This window comes from Hypanus sabinus, chromosome 11 (genome assembly GCF_030144855.1).
Source record: "Hypanus sabinus isolate sHypSab1 chromosome 11, sHypSab1.hap1, whole genome shotgun sequence".
Lineage (NCBI taxonomy): Eukaryota > Metazoa > Chordata > Chondrichthyes > Myliobatiformes > Dasyatidae > Hypanus > Hypanus sabinus.
Genome location: NC_082716.1, coordinates 67,715,357 through 67,740,759, shown reverse-complemented (window position 1 = coordinate 67,740,759; position 25,403 = coordinate 67,715,357). Strand labels below are relative to the sequence as shown.

General features: G+C 39.3%; 2 protein-coding genes across 11 annotated transcripts in view; one reads left to right on the top strand and one right to left on the bottom strand.

Annotated features, from left to right (window-relative positions):
- dph5 (diphthamide biosynthesis 5) overlaps nt 1–22,491 on the bottom strand; it is an 83,215-nt gene extending 60,724 nt beyond the window's left edge. Inside the window, exons 1-3 of the mRNA XM_059984634.1 lie at nt 22,276–22,491; nt 9,414–9,538; nt 3,178–3,286 (exon numbers count right to left, since the gene is read on the bottom strand). Of these exons, the coding sequence (XP_059840617.1) occupies nt 3,178–3,286; nt 9,414–9,538; nt 22,276–22,410 (369 nt within the window). The 5' untranslated portion in view covers nt 22,411–22,491. The remainder of the gene's footprint in view (nt 1–3,177; nt 3,287–9,413; nt 9,539–22,275) is intronic.
- zgc:110366 (uncharacterized protein LOC550476 homolog) overlaps nt 22,457–25,403 on the top strand; it is a 147,142-nt gene continuing 144,195 nt past the window's right edge. For 7 of the 10 annotated variants that reach the window (XR_009514795.1, XR_009514796.1, XR_009514798.1 and 4 more), the window contains exon 1: nt 22,462–22,631. Coding sequence is in view for 3 of the 10 variants with exons in the window: in XM_059984627.1 (XP_059840610.1) it covers nt 22,556–22,631 (76 nt within the window). In the remaining 7 variants the exon portion in view is untranslated. Of the gene's footprint in view, nt 22,632–25,403 lie in introns of all 10 variants that reach the window. The other 3 variants (XM_059984633.1, XM_059984629.1, XM_059984630.1) reach the window with 3 other exon arrangements.

Below are 25,403 nucleotides of genomic sequence, written 5' to 3'. Positions count from 1 at the left end.
AGTTGACCACACGTGACTAGCGCCATAAGGATGCTGATGAGAGAGTAAGGCAAGCGCTAGCAATGCACTGGCAGTGCATTGTGGGATTTGTAGTATTAGTGGTGCATGCAATATACCGGCGGGCCAGCTCTAATAGAAAAAAAATTTATTCATTAATGATATTTGGGAAAAAAACCAGGGAAACCGAATAAACACTAAAAACCCTGAAAACCTGGTACCTGAATAAACTCAGCATTAGCCATATCATACGCCATAGGCGCTTCGATTACTGGGGCCAGCTTTAATAGTAATTAGATATTATCTCGCGGGCCAAATCATTGAGTTTGACATATATGTTCTAGAGGAACTGACCTGGGCCCAGCACGTAAGTGCAATTGCAAAGAGAGCATGGCAGCATCCCTACTTCCTTTGGAGTTTACGGAGATTCGGCATGACATCTAAAACTTTGACAAAGTTCTGTGCATGGAAATATATTGACTGGCTACATCACAGCCTGGTATGGACACCAATGCCCTTGAAAGGAAAATCCTACAAAATCAGTGAATTTGGTCCAGCAGATCACGGCGTCCCAACGTGAAATGCTGTTGTAGGAAAGCAGCATCCATCATCAGGGATCCCCACCACCTAGGTCACGCTCTCTTCTCACTGCTGCCATCAGGTAGAAGGTACAAGAGCCTCAGGACTCACACCATCAGGCCCAAGAACAGTTACTACCCCTCAACCATCAGGCTCTTGAACAAAATTGGGTAACTTCACTCATTTTCACTTGCCCCATCATTGAAATGCTCCCACAATCAATGGACTCACTTTCAAGGACTCTTCATCTCATGTTATTGATATTTATTACTATTTATTGATATTTTCATTTGCACAGTTTGTTGTCTTCTGCACTCTGGTTGAATGCCCTAGTTGGGTGGTCTTTCATTAATCCTGCTCTAGTTACTATTCTATAGATTTGTTGAGTATGCCCACAAGAAAATGAATCCCAGGGTTGTATACGGCGACATACTGTATATGTACTTTGATAACATTTACTTTGAACTTTGAAGAATTTTAGAGGAAAAAAAGCTACCATAACATGATACAAGCAACGCACACAAAATCCTGGAGGAACTCAGCAGGCCGGCCAGGCAGCATTGGTAGAAAAAAGTACAGTCAACGGTTCAGCCTGAAATATCAACTGTATTTTTTTCTATAGATGCTGCCTGACCTGCTGAGTTCCTCCAGCATTTTGTGTGTGTTACTTGATTTCTACATCTGCAGATTTTCTCTTGTTCATAACATGATACAACTTAGTTTCAAAATGATGTGGCTCAATCTGAAAACAGGGCTTTTAATCTAATAAAGGAAACTATGAAGTTATTCAGGGCAGGCTGGCCATGGGAAACCTTGTTTAGGGGTACGGTAGTTGAAAAGTAATGATTAGTGTTTGAAGAAAACATAATTGCAACAACTATGCATTCCTTTCATGCATGTTACAGGAAAAAGTGGTCTGAGGAGAAATTAAACATAGTATTAAATCTAAGGAAAAATCTTACTAAGATACCAGAAAAAGCTGGAAGCAGAGGTCTGAGAGGCTTTTAGAACTAATAAGGGTGAGTATGAAATTGATAAAGAAAGAGAACAGATTATGAGTATAAAACTGGTGAGAAATCTAAAAATGACTGCAAAAACTTCTACAGAAAAGAGTAGGACAAAATGAGGGTTCTTACAGCAAAACATGTTTTACATTTTTCAGACCCCAGAGTAATTAAAAATCTTGCTAATGATACATTTTGGGCATTGGACTATTTTTCATGCTATTTTGGTAAGTATGATAATGGAAAAACAGAACAAACAAACATAGAGATCTCAGTCAGAGATGGGAAGCAATATTAGCAACAGATCATAGGATACTATGAATCATGTGTAAATACAATGAATTTGTGTGCAGATATTATAAATTCCTGCTCATGTAATTGTTAACTTGCATTCATATCTTTTATTTTGTATTTTATGAACACACTTCCAGACCTATTTTTCTAGTTTGGGATGAGGGTGATTTTTCTTAAGATTGATTCTCTAATCAAATTTATGTAATAGTCCTGGATCCAATAACTACTCAATTGATTTTATTCCCAAGTTTGCTTCACTATATTCCAATAAATTACAAAAACTGTTTTGATCTCTTAACACTGGCAGAGGTATATTCACGTTCCATATTGAAAATTTCAAGAATCAACAAATAATGTTACAAGCAACATATAGCAAGTAAGGTTACATATTACATATACTGACAAGAACAATCTGTTTAAAATACATATTTTGCCCCGCCCACTCATGCTCAATGGCTTAACGCCTGCTTGGACCTTGAAAAAATTCATTATTCAGTTCTTAATTCGGATCTAAAGTTCCATAAGGTCTGGGGACCTTTTATCGAGTACTTTCATAACCTTCCTCTTGACTAGGGTTTTTTTTCTTTTCAGTCCTTTGCTTTCAGCTCCTTTTTATTCTGGTAGTAGGCATTATTATCCTCTGTTGCTAAGTCTGGGAGTTTGATTGTCCTGATTTATATTCTCCATATTGTGTTGTGGTTGGTCTGGAGTTTTTTTTTGTGTTGTGGGGCTTGGGGAGGATACTAAGTTTACTTGTCTTCAATTTAGGTGCTTTTTTTAAAAATTCTCTTTCTCTGTATCATATTGTCATTGTATGCTTAATTTTGCACTGTATTAATGTTCCTCATTGTGATTTGGGGTTTTTTTAATCTGTAAAATGTATTAAAAAACTATTTAAAAAAACATATTTTGTATTCTTTGTGATGAAGTGGAGAAGGGTGGAAGGAAAAAAATATAAAGGTTGGGTACATCCAACCAATTTTCACAAGTAAACACGAGGAAATCTGCAGATGCTGGAAATTCAAACAACAACACACACAAAATGCTGGTGGAACACAGCATGCTAAGCAGCATCTACAAGGAGGAGTAGACCCTTCGTCCTGTTAGTCCTGACGAAGGGTCTCGGCCCGAAACGTCGACAGCGCTTCTCCCTATAGATGCTGCCTGGCCTGCCATTTTCACAAGTATTTTGTTTCTGCAGGTAAAGATTGTAACAAGTTTGATCTGTGCGATAAATAATTCAGAACATCAAACAGATGGATACAGATTATCATATGACAAAGCACATTGAAGAATGATTTACCTGCAGACCGCAGCATCCAACTGCATTTAATATGGAGGCATTGTGTATAACTTGATACTGAATTCCTGCTTTTACTGCTCGTAAAACTAGATCACTGTGTGTTGTTGCACTGCAAGAGAATATTGAGAATATACCTAAATAAAAACATTGACTGAGAACATTATGGATACATAAGTAGGCAATCTATAATGCCAAAGAACCAAAATATTCCACCAAATGAACAATATTCAATACTCCCCATAACCTTTAATGTTCCAGAAATTGTGTTCAAATAGGTTTGAATAGGACAAATGCTTAGTGGTAAATAGGATAAATGCTTGAAAATTGAGAAGAATCATGTATAACTTACTGCAAGTAATCACATGAGTGGATGAAATTCATCATTATGCTGTCAATACAACTGAACTTTTATCTTTCTGTAAGTTCTTTTTCATCTTTTTTATTTACTGAGGAACTTAAATGAAACCCCGAACAGTCATCATACAAGCATCATCAAAATGAAATGATTACAGATTGGTATCCATTTCATTCAATGGTCTCAGAAAGTTTTTGCTTATCCCTGACAATCACAACCTCACTTGCAATAACAAGTGCTCAAACCATGAAACTTGTGTCATTCAAATATAGTCAAACTCACAGTCTAATATGGCCCACCTGTCATTTACAATTTGACCGTCAAATGTCATTTAATTTCTATAATTGGAATTACACCAAACACATCTTGGACAGGTGCTCAAAGATAACTGTATTTCATTCATTGCATATTTTTTATTTCTTAGACCCTAGATCTTGTGATATTTAATTGAACAAATCTAAATGTTACAATTTTGATATTTGCAATAAAAGATTAAATTGACTCATTTTATTCATCAGATTTACAAACAATATTGTTTTCATCTAATAACCATATACAAACCAGACCTATTTATACAGGTGAATAAATGAAGTTAAACCGGTGTTTAAAGCTCATCTTATGGTTAGTCCTTTCCTACAACCACAATGCTCTTGTAAACAGCATTGGGTTTCTAAGTTTGTGAACCCTTTGCAATTACCTCATTTTTTGTATTAATTACTCATAAAATGTGGTCTGATCTTCATCTAAGTCACAATAATAATAATAATAATAAACACAATAATAATAATAAATCTGCAGATGCTGTAAATTCAAACAACAACACACACAAAGTGCTGGTGGAACACAGCAGGCCAGGCAGCATCTATAGGAAGAAGCACTGTCGACGTTTTGGGCCGAGACCCTTCGTCAGGACTAACCAAAAGGAAAGACAGTGAGAGATCTGAAAGTAGTGGGGGAAGGGGGAAATGCAAAATGATAAGAGAAGACTGGAGGGGGTGGGATGAAGCTAAGAGCTGGAAAGGTGATTGGCGAAAGTGATACAGAGCTGGAGAAGGGAAAGGATCATGGGATGGGAGGCATCAGGAGAAAGAAAGGGCGGGAGGGAGCACCAGAGGGAGATGGAGAACAGGTAAACAACTAAATATGTTAGGGATGGGGTAAGAAGGGGAGGAGGGGCATTAATGAAAGTTAGAGAAGTCAATATTCATGCCATCAGGTTGGAGGCTACCCAGCTGGTATATAAGGTGTTGTTCCTCCAACCTGAGTTTGGATTCATTTTGACAATAGAGGAGACCATGGATAGACATATCAGAATGGGAATGGGACGTGGAATTAAAATGTGTGCCCACTGGGAGATCCTGCTTTTTCTGGCGGACCGAGCGTAGGTGTTCAGCAAAATGGTCTCCCAGTCTGCGTCGGGTCTCACCAATATATAAAAGGCCACGCCGGGAGCACCGGATGCAGTATACCACACCAGCCGACTCACAGGTGAAGTGTCGCCTCACCTGGAAGGACTGTCTGGGGCCCTGAATGAATAATAGTAATAACATAATCTGCCTAAACTAACAACACATGAACAATTGTACTTTTCATGAGTTTATTGAACACATTGTTTAATCATTCACAGTGCAGGCTCTAGTTCATAACTGGTAGAACCAGCAATAACCTTCACCAAATGTTTTCTGTAGCTGCTGATCAGACTTGCACAATGGCGAGGAAGAATTTTAGACCATTTCTCCATACAAAACTGCTCCAATCCTTCAATATTTCTGGGGTACCTTGCATGAACAGCTCTCTTCAGGCCATGCCTCAATTGGGTTAAGGCAGTGTTTTGCAACCTTATTTAGTCCAATGCCCTCCTAAAGCTCCTTCATACTTGCCAATGCCCCTCTTAGGCACAATATACATTCCAGCATCCCTATAGTGTAAAAACGTCCACCATTTGCTAACATGAGAAAAATGAGTCTGCTATAAATTTTTATTTGTTTTTAAACCTAGCTTACGCAGTACCTGTGCTCTGTAAAGCAGCTTCGATGTCAATGTGATCCTCAAGCTTGATGGTTTTTAGTAAAAGTTGAAATATATTCTTCAAGGCGTGACAGCAAAAGCCTCAAATCCCCAGGCGTAAGAATGTCCAAGCAGTTTCTATGTTTTTTTTTAATGAGTCTGTGGTTCACTGCACTGAAGTCACTTTCAACAAGATAGGAGGATAGAAATACAATGAAGTTTGGCTCTTCTCCAAAAACGAGAAAATTTTGTATGACAGTGTAGCCACATACCACAAAAGCCGTCATTTTTGAAAAGCACTTTTGCATCTTCATCACTCTGAATTTCGATAATTTGTTCTTCCAAGCTCTCTTCCACCTTGTAAAGAAATGGGTTAATTACCCAGTCTGGAATTTCCAGATTGTTCAAATCCTTGAATCGCTTCTGAAAATCCTTCTTCAGTAACTGCAGATACAAGCAGCACTCTTGCAAATCACCATCTGTGAAAGAGAGTGTCATACTTCCCATGCAGAGAAACTGTGAGAAGATTCTTCTCCCAATAGTTGGCTTATATATTTCCAATAAAAATGGTCACTGCACTTTTTCCCTGGATTAAAATGAAATTCTCTCCCTGCAGTTTCATATTTAGAAAGTTCATTTTGTCAAACAGATTGGCTAGGTATGACACATCTCCACATAACAGGTTTAATCTCATTTCCTAAACTCTTGTTGACTTAGAGCAAAAATTCAACCATGGTGTCGAAAAGGTCAAAGAAATGTTTTAAGCAGCAGCCTTTTCAGAGCCAATGTACTTCAGTGTGAAGAAGCAAGTGTTCAAACTCCTCATTGTTATCTTGGCATAATTGGTTATTGAGTGGATGAGCTTCAACTTTGTTGATAGCAGATATTACAAGACTCATGTTTGAAAAAAGACGCTGGCTAAGGTTTTTGGCTGCGAGATATTGATGATAATAGGTTGCAAACTGACTTGGAATTTCTTTCTCCATAAATGCCCCTGAAACGAACATGGCGACCTGTCATAAATGGTGCTCCATCTGCTGCACAAGAAATCATGTTCCTAATTGGAAAACTTTTATCCCTCAATATATATTTTGAACTCATTGTAGATAGATTCTCTGTTGATATTTGTTTGTAACTTTTTATAAAAGAAAATCTCTTCATAAACTTTTACATTTTTGATAAACCATACATATGCCATTAGCAATGCCTTGTTGTCTCGCACAGTTGACTCATCCAGTTGTATCCCAAAATTCTGCTTTTTGTAGCTCTGTGCATAGTTGATGGTTTTACTCATTTCAGCAATACAACGAGCTACAGAGTTATCAGAGGAATTGATTTTAAAATACTAGTATCCATTTTGTCTGCAGAGTACTTCTGATACAGCAGGCATTATTAATCTTTCACCAATTGTATGAGATCTTCCACACTTTGCTATCGTTTTGGAAATGTTATAAGAAGCTTTGAAACCACTATCAAGGTTATTTTTGGCGTTCTTGGCAAATGACTTGAGTGTGCAATGCTTTTCAAATGCTTTTTTCATTTTCTGGAACTGAGTAATATCATAAGTAGCCTTTTCAGGGTGTCTTTTACAGATGTGTTCTTGCAACCTTGATGGTTTCAAGGCTTCATTAGACAGTACAGTATTACAAATAGGACACATGAGGTGTCACTGATCTGACAGGAACAGTATAAACCCATACTCCATGTATGTAACATTGTATTGACGCACTTTCTGTAGTTTCTGTTTCTTAACAGGATTAGAATTCAAGGCTTCACCGTCTTCAGACTCACAGAGATTGCGCCATACGTATTTATCCATCATTAAAAGGGGTTAAATTAATTAAAAGATTAGCACAAGCTGGGAATGCCTGACAGATGTTGACGACGGCAGTGAGTTGGCACGGATGGAACGACAGTAGCTGCATGCAAAGGAATGAAGAGACAAAGATGAAGACGATCACAACAGTGAAAATTACATTGACAAGGATTCTGACTGGAATCTGAATGTTAGTCGGGATAGAGCTGCTGTTCGGCAAGCTACTTTTATACTATTCCAGTTAGCATGACTGACCAATCACATAAGATCTTATAATCCCCAAAGATGGTTCTTGACTGCACACATGAAGCAGAGGTCATTTTCAACACCTCAAAAGGAATCCTCGAGGTCGGCAGGTTCACTGATTGCTTCTATTTCACCATTTGGTTCCAACCAGGACTGTATCGTTGCATGACCTGTTTTCTGTAGATCTGTAGAGAAAGTTAACAGGATGTATTTGACTTACCATTAAAATGCAATGACACGTTCTGTACCACGAGTTGAAGGGAACTGTTGGGCATGCTAGATGCTATTTTATGCATTCCCAATAATGTCTGTTTGGTTGGTAAGGTCAGATGAGATTGCCGAGTTTCAGACGCGTTGTGATGACGAGTGCTCACCACCTGCAGAGCTGTGCTTCTTCCTGTGTTCCAGTACCTCATCCTTGTTTTTGGAATTGCCTACTCTACTAAGTCAGTCAGGTCTCATGTCTCCTGAGGTTGCCATTTACCACCTCCAGGAACTGTAAATGCCTCCTGATGACTTCATTTTCTGCTATTGCCCCCTTAAGACACATAACCACCCCCAAAACATGAAATTTCTTCTTTTTAACCCATTTTGTTGTTGGCTTACTCCTGTGTTTCAGATCATTGTCTTGTTGCATCATCCAACTTCTATTAAGCTTCAAGTGACAGACTGCAATCCTGCCATTCTCCTTTAAAAGGTTTTGATACAATTTTGAATTCACTGTTCCCTCAAATATTGCAAGCTGAGGCAGCAAAGCAGCCCCAAACCATGATGCTCCTTCCACCATTCTTCACAGCAGGGATGCGGTTTTAGTGCTGGTGTACAGTGATCTCTTTTCTCCGAACATTTCTGTTGAAAAATTCAGCTATTGTCTCATCTGTCCACAGAACCTTGTCCCAGAAGCATTGTAGAACATCTGAGTGGTCTTTTGCAAACTTGAGACGTGCAGCAATGCTTTTTTTTTTAAGAGGACAGTGGTTTCCTCCATGGTGTCCTTCCATGAATACCATTCTTGTTCAGTGTTTTTGTTATAGAGGGTACATGAACAGAGACTTTAGCAAGTTCTAGAGATTTCTGCAGATCTTTTGCTGTTACTATTGTGTTCTTTTTCACCTCCTTCAGCACTGCACGTTGTGCGCTTGGTATGATCTTAGTAGGATGCCCACTCCTAGGGAGAGTAGCAACTGAACTGAATTTCCTCCATTTGTAAACAATTTCTCTTACTGAGGACTGACGAACAATCAGATCATTAGAAATGCTTTTGTAGCCTTTTCCAGCTTCATGCATTTCTACAATTCTTCTTCTAAGGTCCACTGAAAGTTGTTTTGATTGAGGGATGGTGCACATAAACAGATCTTTCTTAAGGAGAGCAGGCTCTGTCAGTAACCCGACTTTGTGTGTCTTTCCTTATAGGGCAGGACACCTTTACAATCCACACCTTCAATCTCATCTCATTGAATGGATCACCTGACGCCAAATAGCTTTTGTAGAAAGCATTACTCCAGAGGTTCACATACCTTTTTGAACTTAGGCTGTGATTGTTTAAATGGCGTACTCAGTATTGACAAGAAGTACAATTGTTTGTGTGTTATTAGTTTAGGCACAGTGTTTGTCTATAATTGTGACCTAGATGAAGATCATACCACATCTTATGAGTAATGCACAAACCTGTTCCTCCAACTGTACATAGATCAGATCTCCACTGGAAATATGAAATAACTGTAATTAGTTCTGATTTTGATATAAAAATAATAAATAAAGAACAATTGTCCTCTGTTCAAATGAATTCCTGACATATACCTAATGACTTACCCAAATGGATCTCCTACTACAAGAAAGGCAATGTCATTATCAACAGCGTCCCTCAAAATTTCATCAGCATCTTGTTCAACCATCTCTCTCTCTGCAATGATGAGTTCACGACCATAAAACTCCTCCTACAATGAAAGGGAACACAATTAATATTTAAGTATGATTTTCCCATTCATATATTTAAGTTTATAATGACAATTGTAAGGGACAATATTTAATCATCAGTCTAGCCTCTTTTGTTTGCCAATGAGCCTGTTTTACTGAGTTGATAACTCAGGCTACGTCCACACTACACCGGATAAATCTGTAACCAAAACTTTTTCTCTTCGTTTTTACCCTCTGTCCACACTAAGACGGTGTTTTTGTCCCCTGAAAATGGAGCTTTTCAGAAACGCTCTCCAGAGTGTGTAACTTTGAAAAAGCCTGATTGGCTGGAGCAGTGTGGACGGGGTAACTGGAGAAATCTGAAAACACTGTCAGATGGCAGCGTGCCATTTCATTGTTTTTTTGAACACAACCTAACAATTTCAGAACAGACGGCAACGAGACTGAAGCCAGAAGAGTTAGAAATGTACTCACCAAACACTTTGACCCATAACTTACTGAATAAATAAGTATACTCACTTTGCCCTGTTTTCTGTCCTTGCTCACATGAAGGTGCTTTACTTATTTATGCAAGTACTTCTCTGACAATAGATGTGTAACAGCCTAATCGTATGGAAATACAAGATAATACTGATGCGGACATGTTTTACACATTTAACAAGGGGCTTTATTAATGCAAGAGTTAGTCAGTTTTTCAATGTTCGTCATCAGCCGGGTCATACAGTCTGTGAACTCCCTGTCAGTTGCCTCCATACACTTCAGTATGTTTTTTTTTACTTTTAAGTAACCCTGCGCGAGAACCAATGGTTGCATGTTGTTTAAGTTTTTCTAGTCTGTAACTGAACAAACACGCACTTTTATGGCGAGATTTGACACCAAACATGTCACTTGTTTTTGATAGATGAGTCCTGCGGATGCTCAGTAGGAGGAGATTCGCTGAAATCTCCGTTTCAATGTGGACAGAGATATATTTTAAAACACATAGTGTGGACGCTTATCATTTTTACGCGAAACCGGCGTTTTCAAAATTATCCAGTCTAGTGTGGATGTAGCCTCAAATGCATTCACGTGTTAAAGGTTTTCTTTTCCACCACAATGTGAACAAAATCATTACTTTTAAATTTTACCTGTAAAATGTTATAATGAAAGATGAAACAAGAAGCCAAAATTCTGCTCTGGAGAGTGAAGCTAATTAAACAATTAATCAATCTTTTCTGCACTTTTAAGCTAACAACTTCAAGGAATTTAAAAAAAAATGTTCTCATTACTAAAGATCAAATGCATTTGGGAATACTACCGGATCTCATTCTCTTTAAACTCAAAAACACTAGAATCAACAACTTACCAGAACTTCACTTCTAATCTGGCTAATAGGAAATTAGTTCACAGTAGCAAAAGCATACCTAACACCATTTATGGTTTTATGGTACAGGATTTGCTATTTTAACAGGGCTACAGATAAAATTCAAAGTATTTTTGTCCTGTGCAATATGGTTATTTATGTGTTTTCTCTCAGAATAAATTAGGTTTCCTGCATTCCTAGCAAGGCTACAACCGAACAACAGTTGCTTGCTCTGTTTTACAAAGATCAGCCACAGCACTGGTAGAGTTGACAACTCCATTTGAGAGGTCAGAGTGTAGTAATATTTGAATTTTTTAAAAAGGAATCTCAAACAGCATAGTTGTGGCAGAATATTAAAATCAAAGTAGCCATAGAAACCCAATGTATACTTAATAAGATGTTAATTTTCTAAAAGGGTTCATGGGATATTATCAGTGAATGGAAACATGACAGATGATTCACTAATACATAGTAATTGGGATGATTAATGATAGCTTTTTTTACAGCTAATGAGTATCTTTTCTATCAGAATAATGTAAATATTGCTGAGCTTCATAGCATAAGATCATACTATCTACCAACCTAAATAATGATGGAAACCAGAATAGTTTTGATAAATTTTGGTCTCTAATTAGCAATGGCAGAAAGGAGCAAACATAGCCAAAGTGGTTTGTTACCTTCTCAAGGTCAAAGGGGGGTGGGGGAATTTATGTTATAGACAATGCAGTGGATGAGGTAATTCACATTAGTATTGACCAAGGGAAGGATACGGTTGATAGTGAAATTAGGAACTGGCTTGTTAATGTTTGATGGCAAGTCAACATTTAAGGAAGAGGTGTAAGGAGTCTTGAAAAACATTAAGGTAGAAAAGTTTTCTGGGTATGATGGGCTCTATCCTAGGATCTGAGGGGAGAATGGGAGCTTGACGGAGATCTTTGTATCCATTTTAGACACAGACATCATCAACATGTGCCATACTCTGCCAGAGCCTCAGCAACCACTTTCTTCCCCTGCGATCTGTTGGCAGTCAAACCTCTTGCATCTCTGGTGGTGAGGCTGGTCCACTTCTTGATGTTGTTTATCCAGGTTGTCCTCTGTCTGCCTCGGGAACGGCTTCCTTCTACTCTGCCTTCTAGCAGAGTGCATTCCAGTGTGTCATCAGTTCTTGAGATGTGCCCAAAATAACTAAGTTTCCTTCGGATAACAGTTTCCAGAAGTATTGGCTTTGTGCCAATCTTTTCTAGGATGAAATCGTTAGATCTCCTTTCAATGTATGATACCCTGAGGATCCCTCTGTATTTCCACATCTCAATTGCTGTCAACTTCTTTTCATCAGCTGCGTTTAGGGTCCATGTTTCACAGCCATATAGGGTTACTGGCCAGACGAGACTCTTGAGGAGGCGTATCTTGGTGTCAGTGCTCACAGATCTATCTTTCCAGATGTTCCAGAGTTTGGTAGTGTCTGTGCGTGCCATTGTTAGCCTTCGCCTTATTTCCTTGCTGCATTCATTTGTGTCATTTAGTCACTGAGGAATATAAAGGAGGACACTTGTTCGATCTTGTCGTTTCCGATGTAGATGTCAGCTTGAATTGCAGTTTTGCTTATCACCATAACTTTGGTCTTTTCGCCATTTATCAGCAATCCAAATTCACAGGCAGGGTCCCATAATTCTGGAGAACAGACAATGTTATTCCTTTGTCTAAGGAAAGCAAAAGAGACATCCCAGGAAATTATGGGCTGGTGAGGCTTACATCAGTGGTATACAGATTTTTGGAGCAGATTCTTAAGAAAAGAATTTACTCACATTTGGAAAAGGATAATTAATAATCTGCTTGGCTTTGTGAAGGACAGGTCCTCTCTCACAATCTGATTGAGTTTATTTTGAGGATGCGACAAAGATAATTGATGAGGGTAAGGCATTGAAACCAGCCTCTGCTCCATTAACTCTGTGTATGCTTCCCTCTGCCTTGGGAAAGTAGGCAATATAATCAAGAGTCCCTTACACGATGGTCATTCTCTCATCTCCCTCCTTCCACTGGACATAAATTACAAGAACTTGAAAACACACACCACCAAGCTCAAGGATAGTTTCTATCACATTCTCAAGACTGTTGAACTCTTCTCTTGTACAATAAAGATAAATTCTAGATTTTCAATCTATCTTTTCTTGGACCCCATACCTTATTGCCTATATGCACTGTACTTCAGTCTGTAAATGTAATACTATGTTCTGCATTTTGTTATGGTTTTTCCCTTTGTACTACTTCAATGCACTAATGTTTTGAAACGATTTGTTTGGATAAAACACAATTTTTTTCTCTGTATCTCGTTTTGTGTGACAACAGTGAACAAATTACCAAACTGGCTTACAGAGATGACAGGGGTAGTCTTAGAAGGGTGTTTTTGTGGCTGGTAGCCTGTTAGAGTGATTTCCTCACAGATGAGTTCTGTGTGCTCTTTGTGGCTACCCTCAGTGGCTACTTTATTAGATACATCTGTACACCAGCTCATTAATGCAAATATCTAATCAGCCAATCATGTGGCAGCAACTCAATGCATAAAAGCATGCTGACATGGTTAAGATGTTTAGTTGTTGTTCACACCAAAGTTCAGAATGGGGAAGAAATACGATCTAAGTGATCTTGAGAGTGGAATGACCTCCTGGGATTTTGATGCAAAACAATCTCTGGAGTTGAAAGAAAATGGAGAGAAAACTTTGCCAATCTTTCATATACTATAAAACAGAGTCTGGTACAATGGTCACCTCTATCTATGTCTTTGGTAGGTCGTATTAATGTTGTTAAAATGTATGTTCTCCCCAAATTTTTATACTTATTTCAATCTATCCCAATTTTTATTCCCAAATCTTTTTTTGATTCCTTAGACTCTATTATTTTGTCATATCTGTGGAAGAATAAGCACTCTAGAATTAATAAAATCCATCTCCAAAAATCTAAAAAAGAGGGGGGGCATAGCTTTATCTAACTTTCATTTATATTATTGGGCAGCTAATATACGTTGAGCTACCTTTTGGTCTTTCTTCCATGGCCAATTGGGTGGCAATGGAGTTGAGCTCCACTAAAGAATTGTCTATCTCTGCACTCCCTAGTAGTCTGTCCAGATTAATAGCTAATCCTCTTGCTAGACACACTTTGCGTATATGGGCTCAGTTTAGGAAATGCTATAGTTTCCATGGTTTTTCCGTTTCCAGCCCTGTCGTACATAATCACCTTTTTTTACCTACTACGTACGATTCAGCATTCCATGTTTGGTATAGGAAGGGCATTAGACATTTTGAAGATCTTTTCATTGATAATCGCTTCACTTCTTTTCAGCAGCTCTCTGTTAAGTTCAATCTGCCCAATGCTCATTTTTTCAGATATCTCCAAATTAGACACTTTATTGCTCCTTTAATTCCTAACTTTCCTGAAATGCCTGCGAAAAATGCTATGGACTTATTTCTTTCCAATAATCCACTAGGTACAGGTTTAATATCAATTATTCGAGATAAATTAGCAGCCTTACGACGGGCCCCTGTGGATAAAATTAAAATGGCATGGGAGCAGGATTTAAATACCTCCTTATCTGATGAGAGCTGGGACTCGATTCTCAAATCGGTTAACTCAACCTCTCTTTGTGCTCGCCATTGCCTTTTACAGTTTAAGATTGTTCATAGAGCCCATATGTCTAAATCTAAACTATCTCAATTCTACCCTGACATTAGTCCGCTCTGTGATAAATGCAAGAGGAGCGAGGCCTCTCTCATTCATATGTACTGGTTCTGTCCTAGCTTGGAGAAATTTTGGAAAGATGTCTTCACTACGTTATCGTATATTCTGAATCAGCACCTAGAACCAAACCCCTTAATTGCTTTGTTCGGTTTCTGGGGCGAGACAGATTTACGTCTGAGTCCGACCAAATGCCGAATATTATCCTTTGCCTCTCTCCTGGCTAGACGCTTGATCCTCCTAAGATGGAGAGATGTTGCCCCGCCCACTCATGCTCAATGGCTTAACGACATTATGGCCAGCTTGGACCTCGAAAAAATTAATTATTCAGTTCTTAATTCGGACCTAAAGTTCCATAAGGTCTGGGGACCTTTCATCGAGTACTTTCATGATCTTCCTCTTGACTAGGGTTTTCTCCTTTCGGCCCCTTGCTTTCAGCCTTTTTTTGGTAGTAGGCATTATTATCCTCTGTTGCTAAGTGTATTCACAGTCTGGGAGTTTGATTGTCCTGATTTATATTCTCCATATTGTGTTGTGGTTGGTCTGGATTTTTTTTTATGTGTTGTGGGGCTTGGGGAGGATACTAAGTTTACTTGTCTTCAATTTAGGTGCCTTTTTTAAAATTCTCTTTCTTTGTATCATATTGTCATTGTATGCTTAATTTTGCACTGTATTAATGTTCCTCATTGTGATTTGGGGTTTTTTAATTTGTAAAATGTATTTTAAAAAATTAATTAATTTTAAAAAAAGAAAATGGTGAGAAAAACAAAATAATGTCCAGAGAGCAGCAGTTCTGTAAGCAAGAAAGTTTTGTTAATGAGAAAGGTGAGAGGAGAATGGCCAGATTGGATCAGGCTGAAAAGATGACAATAACTCCAATAACTATGTATTACAACAGTGATGTACAAAAGAGCATCTCTGGATTCACAACACGACAAACCCTGCAATGGATGGCCACAGCTGAAGACCATGGCATATACTCAATGGCCACTTTATTAAATACTGGAGGCACCTAAAAAAGTGGTGACTGAGTCTATACAAATGATTTGAATGAAAATGCAGATGGGCAGATTAGAACATCTGAAAATGATACAAAAATTGCTGAAATTTTGGCTGGTGGTAAACATTGTCAAAGGATACAGTAAAATATAGATAGGTAGGAAGAAGTGACAGAATTTAATCCAGACAAATGTATGATGATACAGATTGTTCAGAGTGGACGTGAATGAAGCTATCCACGCTGCTACACAGCAGTAATTCATTTGAGTATTACTGAAAAGAACACTGAAGTAAAATCATAATGTTAAATTAAAAGCGAAACAAGTGGAACTTTCCTTGAAATTGAGGCATCAAAGAGCTTTAGTAAAATTGAAAGCAAGGGGATATCTCTGCATTGGTTAGTCATACCATACACAAAGAGAGATGGTTACATTTTTGAGTGACCAATTTTGGAGCCCTGGACACTGCTGCAACTAAGGCAACTAATAAAATTATTTTTTCAGTGCTTAATCAATTACCTACTATATAAACCTCTATAAAGCTACACATCATGTTAACCACTATGCCTCCATCAATTTCCCAGTCAACTCCTTAAATATCTCAATCAGAGTAGTGAGACATGATCACATTGTACAAAATCTGACAGGTCCCAGTCTATTCAGATAATCATATGTTCTGTCACTCAGAATTTTCTACCAGTTTCCTTACTACTGATGCAAGGCTCACTGGCCTTAGGTTTCCAGGCTAATGAGACTACATTAGTTATCTACAACGTTAGCTAATCTTCTGGTACCTCACTCATGGTTAACAAAGGTGCTAAAATCTTCATCGGCAATCTCCTAACTTGCTTCCATTAACATCTTGAATTAACCCCATCATACAAATTTCCTATACCTGATATACACTTTCTTTTCCTTGATCTCATCTTCAATATTCATTTGCTAACCTAGGTTTCCAAAACTTAACATCGCTACTTCTTAATCTGACAGGAACCTCCCAAATCGGAATGCTGTTCCATTTTCAAGCAAATATTTTTCACGTGTTCACATCCAAGGATACAGATTGTATCAAAAGGATAGGCAGGTAGGCAGAGGGGGTGGGGAAGCTCTGTTAGTAAAAAAAAAGAAATAAAATCCCAAGAAAGAGGTGGCATAGGATCAGAAGATGTAGAATCCTTGTAGGTAGAGTTCAGAAACTTCAAGTAAAAAAAAAGACCATGATGGGAGTTATATATAGGCTCTGAGCAGTAGCTGTGGAATTCCAGATGTGGAATTCAAATTATGATGGGAGATAATACAGGCATGTAAGAAGGCTTCACTTCCAGATGAGCTCAATGCCTTCTATGCTCACTTTGACTGTCAAAACATGGACTCCCACAGGCCCCATCCTTCAGGAGGGCAAACCCATGGAAATCATCCGGCCCAGATGGGGTACCTGGCTGCGTACTTAAGACCTGTACTAATCAACTGGCTGGAGCATTCACTGATATCTTACACCTCTCACTTCGGCAGTCTGAGGTACCCACCTGCTTCAAGCAAGCTTCAATTGTACTGGTGTCTAAGAACTTGGTTGCCTACCTCAATGGCTATCATCCAGTAGCACTTGCATGCACTGTGATGAAGTGCTTTGAGAGGCTGGTGATGAAACATATCAACTCTTGCCTGAGAAGTGACTTGGATCCACTCCAATTTGCCTACTGGCACAACAGGTCCACAGCGGATGCCATTTAATTGGCTCTGCAATCAACCATGGAACACGTGGACAGCAAAGGTGCATAAATCAAGATACTCTTTATCATCTACAGCTCAATATTTCATACTAACATCCTCTCAAAACTAATCAGTGAGCTTCAAGATCTTGCTGTCAATACCTCCTCGTACAATTGGATCCTTGATTTCCTCACTTGCAGACTCCAGTCAGTTCAGATTGGCAACAACTCCTCCATAATCTCCATCAGCACAGGTGTACAAGACAGTGTGGTTAGTGCCCTGCTCTACTTACTTTATACTTATGCCTATGAGGCTAAGCACGGCTACATTGCTGTATCTAAGTTTGCTCATGGCGCCCCAATCATTAGCCAAACCAAAGGTAGTGATGAATCAGCATATAGGAGACAGACTGAAAACAGGCTAAGTGGTGCCATGATAACAACGTCTCATTCAATGCCTGCAAAACCAAGGAACCGATTATTGAGCTTAGGAGGAGGAAATTGGAGATCCATGAGCAGGTCCTCATTGGGAAAGGGGTCAGCAAACTTTAATTTCCTCTTATCATTTCAGATGACCGGTGCTGGGCTCAGCAGATGAGTGCAATTATGAAGAAAGCAGGGCAGTGCCTCTACTTCCTTAGAAGTTTGCAAAAATTCTGCATGACATCTAAAACTTTTACAAACTTCTATAGCGAAGCATCTATACTGACTGGCTGCATCACAGCCTGGTAATGGAAACACCAATGCCCTTCAATGGAAAGGGCTACAAAAAGTAGTGGATGAGGCTCTCCCTACCACCAGGTTCAAGACCGGTCATTACCCCTCAACCACCAGGCTCCTGAACAACTCACCCCATCACTGAACTGTTCCCACTAACTATGGGCTCACTTTCAAGGACTCTTCATCTCATGTTCTCGATACTTATTGCTTATTTATTATTTTTTCCTCCTTTATATTTGCAATCTGCTGTCTTTTGCACATGGTGGTTGTTCTTCCTGCTGGGTGTGGTCTTTCATTCATTTGATTGCATTTCTTGGATTTAATGTGTATGCTCACAAGAAAATGAATCTCAGGATTGTACACAGTGACATACACACACTTCAACTAGACAACCAGGTGACCCGCTAGGGCACCCTTTCAGAGAAAGGTAGTGCAGTCTGATGTGTTGTGCTTTGGAAATTGTCATCTTCAGCAACTCTCACAATAATTACTCTTTGCTGCATATTCTCGAGTTGATCTTTCTTCCAACTCTGCCTGTTTTAGTCACTCTGGAGACGTGCAGCCCTTTCATCCTTCGTCTCTTCTACCATTTGCTTTTTCTCTCTGATCCTAGAGTCATGCGGCCCTGGCCTGATCCAATTCTTGTTCTCTCCTCCTCCTCTGCCTATTGTTGTCATTCTGGAGATGTGCATACCTCTCCTCCTCTGTCTCTATTTCTCTCATCTTTTTTGTCCTGACTCTTTGACCCTGGAGTCGTGCGGCCCTGGCCTCATCTGATTCTTGTTCTCTCCCTCTCCTTGCTGCTTCCTGATGACGTTTGGCATCATCTCCTGACCATAATGTCCCCCTTCTCTTTCCACGTGGCATAATTAGGCTGTCCATATTTTTTTACCCTAATGTTAGATAGAAGATATGAAGCAGTAACACCAAAGCCTCCAGGATGCTGATTTTTGATGATGTGATTGACGCTCTCCTAAATGGACGTAATGGCCCTGCCCTTTTGCTGCGGTTGGTGTTGCTGCTGTGAGCATCGTGAGCGCTGCTGAGGCTGGCCGTGCGCATGCATCGTCGTGTTGCGTCGCATTGCGTTTTCCATTAAAGCTGGAATCAGCTCGGGTTGTGGAAAGCGGGGCCTATTGATTGACGAGTGAGCAATTTTATACAAATTTATAACCCTGAAAGTTGTCTGCATTCTGTAAGTTAACGCATTTTAAGTTGACTTAGTCAAAAAAAGTGCCGCTGTAATGCACTACTTAGGCTAATTGGAGGTCACAGATGGACAAACAGAGCAGGAGAGTTTTAGTAGTATATAGATAATAAATTAACTTTGAACGGGCAATGTTATGATAGTCATGGAGGATTTCAATATATACAGGTAGATTGGGAAAATCAGGTTGGTGCTGGATCCCAAGAGAGGGAACTTGTAGAATGCCTCTGAGGTGACTTTTTAGAAGAGCTTGTAATTGAACCCCCTAGGGAAAAGGCAATTCTGGAATGGGTGTTGCATAATGAACCAGATTTGGTTACAGGACTTAGAAGGCAGTGATACAATTATAGAATTCACCCAGTAGTTTCAGAGGGAGAAGATAAAGTCAGATGTACCAGTATTACAGTGCAGCAAAGTGAATTACAGACCCATGAGAGAGGAGCCAGCCAAAGCTCCCTGCAAGGGATGACAGATCAGCAATGGCTGCAGTTTCTGAGGATAATCAGAAAGGTGCAGGATAGATACATTCCAAAGATGAAGAATTCTCAAAGGAGCATGAGGTAACCTAATAAGCATTTTGCATCAATCCTAACTCTGGAAGATACTAAAAGTATGTCAGAAATTCAAATGTGATAGGCAGAAGTGAATGTAATTGTTATTACTGAGGAGGAGGTGCTTGGGAAGCTGAATGGTCAGCTGGACCAGACCCCAATGAGGAAACTGAAGAGACTGTGGTGGCATTAAGAATTATCTTTTAAGAATCACTAGATTCTGGAATGGTTCCTGAAGACTAGAAAATTGCAAATGTCACTCCACTCTTTAAGAAGAGAGAGAGGCAGAAGAAAGGAAATTATAAGCTAGTTAATTTGAGTTCAATGGTTAGGAAGATATTGGAGTTGATTGTTAAGGACACTTTCAGGGTACTTGGAGGCATATGGGCCAAGTCAGCATGGTTTTCTTTGGGGGAAATCTTACCTGACAAATTTGTTGGAATTCTTTGATGAAGTAATAGGCAAGATAGACCAAGGAGTCAATGGATGTCGTTTACTTGGATTTTCTGGCCTTTGATCATGAGGCTACTTAAAAAGAGCCCATGGTATTACAGGAAAGATCCTATCAGGGATAGAAGAGCGGCTGACTGACAGGAAGAAGGCAAAGTGTGGGAATAAAGGGGGTCTACTTTGATTAGCTGCCAGTGAGTAGTAGTGTTCTGCAGGGTTTGGTATTGGAACTGCTTTTTGTTATATGTCAATGATTTGGATGATGGAATGATGGTTTTGTAGGCAGGTTTGAAGAAGATACAAAGATAGGTGAAGGGACAGGTTGCGTTGAGGAAGCTGGGAGAATTCAGAAGTGCTTGAACAGACCAGGAGAATGGGCATAGGTAGCAGAAAGAGTATAGTGCAGGGAAATTTATCACCATGTACTTTGGTAGAAGGAATAAAGGCATAAACTATGTTCTAAGCAGGGAGAAAATTCAAAAATCAGAGGTGCAAAGGAACTTGGGAGTTCTTGTGCTGGATTCCCTAAAGGTTAACTAGCAAATTGAGCCAGTGGCACAGAAGACAAATGTAATGCTAGTATTCATTTTGACAGGACTAGAATATCAGAGCAAGGATGCAATGCCAAGGCTTTATAAGGCATTGGTCAGACTGCAGTCAAGAGTATTGTGAGCAGTTTTGGGCACCTTATTTAAGAAAATTTGTGTTGGCTTTGTTGAGGGTCCAGAGACTTACAAGAATGATAGATGAATAGAGCGGGAGGCATCTCACTGAAACTATCTAAAACTGAAAGGCCTAAACAGAGTGGAGGTGGAGATGATGTTTCCCATAGTGGGTGAGTCTTGGACCAGAGGGCCCAGCCTCAAAATAGAGGGATGTCCATTTAAAACGGTGATGAGGAGTAATTTCATTAGCCAGCAGGTAGTGAATCTGTAGAATTCACTGCCATAGACAGCTGTGGACAGGCCATTGAGTGGATTTAGATAGGTTCTTGATTCGTCAGGTTATGGAGGGAGGTGAGAGAATGGGGTTGAGAGGGATAATAAATCAGTCATTATGGACTAGCAGAGCAGAGTCAATGTGCCAACTGGTCTAATTCTGCTCCTATGTCTTATCGTCTTGTTTTTTCACCCCTCATAGTGGTTGTTCACTATCTACTACCTCGTGTACCAGCCTTACCTTTTTCCATGATTATCTTTAAGCTTACTGTCTATATTCATTGTTTCTCTACATACTCTTCTATCACTTCTCAATTCTCATTCTCCAAAATAAAATCAGCTAACTGCACCCTCCCTGGTAGAAACTTTAAATGTTGCGATTGCATCCGCCTCTACTGGCCTATTTAGCAGCATATTCCAGATAATCAGCACTCTAGGTTAAAATCTTACAAACAAAACCCTTTTAGATGCATCTTACAAACTCTATCTGATGTAAGATCCACACACTATGCCAATTCCAGTCCATATTGAGAAAGTTAAAAATCCCACCACAAAATCTTGACAATACTATGATTTTACACCTTTTTTTGCTTTCTGCAGACCCAACTCAACCCGTCCCTATATGAGTGGCATCCCCTGCAGCAAGTTTCCTGTAACCACATACTCTGTCACGTTTATTACACTAAAAGAAACACTTTGGGATACCACCTGGAAGTGTATTACCATCCCTTGATCATTGCTAGAGACAAATCCTCCCACTTCCTGCCCAAATTAACCGAATATGATCCCTCAGCACGTGGACTGCAGAAGTTCAAACGGGCCTCTGCTGCTCAGAAAGTATTTGATAACGACGAATACTGTCCTCTATCACCAGTCCTTCCTCTTTCCTACATCAAACATGCAGTTCTGTGATAAACCGGAGTGCAATATAGTTACTGCTGTTTTACAGAATAAAATGCAAAGATATCTTTAACATTTGATTTCGGGAGTGGGGGTGGGGGGTGAAGGGGCGACACTGAGACATTTATAACATAGGAGTAAAACTTTGTTCATGGGAACCCGGCTTTTTGAACGCAGTTCTGTTTAAAACGGCCGTGCTGCCGCTCCACGTACCAACACGTCCCTGCCGACACAGAGGAGCGAGGTGTAAGCCTCCAGGTAGACCCGGCTGCATCGCTTTACGATCTCCAGTCCTTTCACCGTGATGTCCCGGGCGTCCCCCAATCCCAAACCGATTAAAAACAACATGACACCGTGATTATCAGTTAGCAAACATTCGTGCTGCAGACCAGTGTTTGGCACAGCCGCGCTTCCGTAGTTTTACGACGTTATAACCAAGGAGAAAGTGAAAGGGTCAAACGGTCATACTATACACAGTAGTAGAAATCTGGGAATGGATTACTCCGAGGGATTGAGTGTACCAACTGTAGAGCTAGTTAATGGGTTGAAAATCCCATTACTGGGTCTTGGTGAGTTTCTTAATAATACAGTGTGCTTTACGGTGACTTTGCTGACTGGCTGAATTTACTGCTCACCATGTGACTTAAATGCAGACTGCATCCTGTTACAATTATATCTAACTATAGTGACTTAATTTGATGCATCTCTGCTTGCAGAGTAAACCCTGATTCACGTGTTGCTTGGCACCTCATCACAGATGTTACTCAATACAGCAATTTCATCAACGAGGTCTGAAAATTGGGTCATGTTTTTTTTGGATTACAGTTTGCAACTTCACCCTAACTACCGTATTCGTGGGAGATTTTATGAAAATTATCAGAAATGATCTTGAGCTACAGCTTGTTTATCAGAAGTAGTTCAACGTCCAGACAAAAACCTGCAGTTGAACAAAAAACTTTCAATATCTTAATGAAATGTAAAATAAAATTCGGTACTCTGTCATGAGAGGATTTATTGGGGGAGCGTGATTAAAAGGTTAAAAAAAATTAAAAGATTAAAAAAATATTTTAAAAGTTAAACTGGCAGAATGTTTTAGGAACGTTAATGGTGAAATGTTAAAATTCAGGATTGCTAAAGGGGAGAATTGTATATATTTTGAAGGATTGTAGAGCTAATGGAGATTACTGAGAAAGTGAGGAATGAGAACATGAAGGAATTTGTAAAGTGAGTATTGGAATAATCAAGACTTTAGGTAATAACTGCTGAGATGAGTGTTTTGGCAGCAGGTGGGCAGAAACAGTAAGAGTCAGCTAATGCTGGAAATGTGGAATTGTATTCTATAGTCCATATTATTATATCCTATAATCCATATATGAAACTGACTACAACAATGCAGTAGAGTTGCAAACAGTCTAGTTTATTTTTCAACAGTTGCTAGGGAAAGAAATATTAATTGCAAAGGAATGAAGACTATGATTTTGATCTTCCTACAATTTATTCTAAAAACATTTATGCTCTTCCAGAACTTGATACCAGGTAAACAATTAGTCAGTGACTAGTTGATGGTGGGTTAAAATTGGAGTTGTTTGTATGTTCATGGAAGCTGAATCACTGTTTTCAGTTGATGTTACTACAGAGCAGCTTTTGAATGAAAAATAGAGAGAGTGAATGGATAGATATTTGGGAGCACCAAAGATGATATTGAAGTTTTAGGAAAAAAAGCTGCTGCAGGTAATCTCTGAGCTCGGCCAGGTAAATAAGATTGAAACCATGCAAGAATAATTGTTCTCAATTAGACAAAGGTAAGTAGATGCTCTAGGAGGAGGAGAGATGATTTGTGGCCATCTCTACAGGGCATGTTAGCATGAGATGTAATTGACTTAACGTACAGGCCAGCATTTTCAGCATAAAACCAGATTATAGAGAGGGAACACCATCAACAACTATAGTATTACATGGTGCTTGTCATGGACTGAAATTCAGGAACAGACAACACACAGCTGCTGGTACATAGTGTTTTTATTGTTGCTAGCTGGATTGTTTTTCAGAGCATGACCATGTCAATGTGGATTCATGAAAGGAAAATCATGTACAAGATATCTATTGGTGTTCTTAAAGGAGTTGATGGAAACAAGCCTGTTGACGTGTATTTGGATTTCCAGAAGGCACTTGCTAAGGTGCTGCATAAGAGGCTGGTGCACATGATAAGAGCTTACATTTCTGGGAGAAGTGTGCTAACCTGAACTGAAGACCAGTCATCATATAAAGTGCAGAGATCTGAAATAACAGATAAAATGCTGGAGGAACTTAGTAGGTCAGGCAGAGGGAAATGGCCTGAAACATTAACTGTTCTTTTCCTAATGTAGATGCTGCCTGGCCTTCACTGTTGTGTATGTCACTCATGATTTCCAGCACCTGCACATCCCTTGTATCTCTGTGGGTCTTTTACAAGCTTGAAATGATACAAGTAGTAGAGTGTCCCATGAATCAATTCTTGACCCTCAATTACTTACCATCTACATTAATCATCTGGGGTGGGGGGAGCAATCTGCGCAGTTCACTGATGATATGAAGATAGAAAGAAGGACCTGCTGCAATGAGGATGTAGAGAAAACACAGATAGGTTGAATGAGATGACCAGAATTTGGCACAGGAAGCTTAATGGAGGTGAGTGTGACAGATTAAACAGTGAAAAGTTACAAATGAATGAGTACAGAGGGATCAAGCTGTTTGGTATGAATCACAGAAAGTTAGAATATAGATATAGCAAGTTAGGAAGGCACGTGGCATATTGGCCTTTAGTGTAATGGATTTGGAGTTCAAAATTAGAGAGGTGTTATGATTCTCTTGGGTGTTGCTGATGTCACACTGTAAATACAGAAAGGATATGCCAGCATTGGATGATGATTGGATTTCATTGGATGAAATCTAGAAGAGATTGACTCAGCTAATTCCTAGATTGAGTAGGATGTCCTATCATAAATGGCTAAAGAAAATGAATACATGTTCTTTTAAGTTTAGTAAAATGAGGGGTGATATTACTGAAACGCACAAGGTGCTAAAGAGGCTTCCAGTAGTGGGGGAGTCTCAAATATGGGGATATAGTTACAAAAGAAAGGGCTGCCACTTAAAACTGTGGTGTGTAGGATTTTTATTTTCAGTGGGTGGTGAGTATCCGGCATGATCTACCCCAGTGTTTTGGAGGCATGAGAGCTATTTTGAGAGATGTAATTTCTTGAGAGATGTATTATGATGAGATGTAATTTTGAAAAACAAAGGAATTGTACAGATTCTCAATCCCTATAGGATCAGGGAATTGAGATTGCAACCTTCTGTGACAC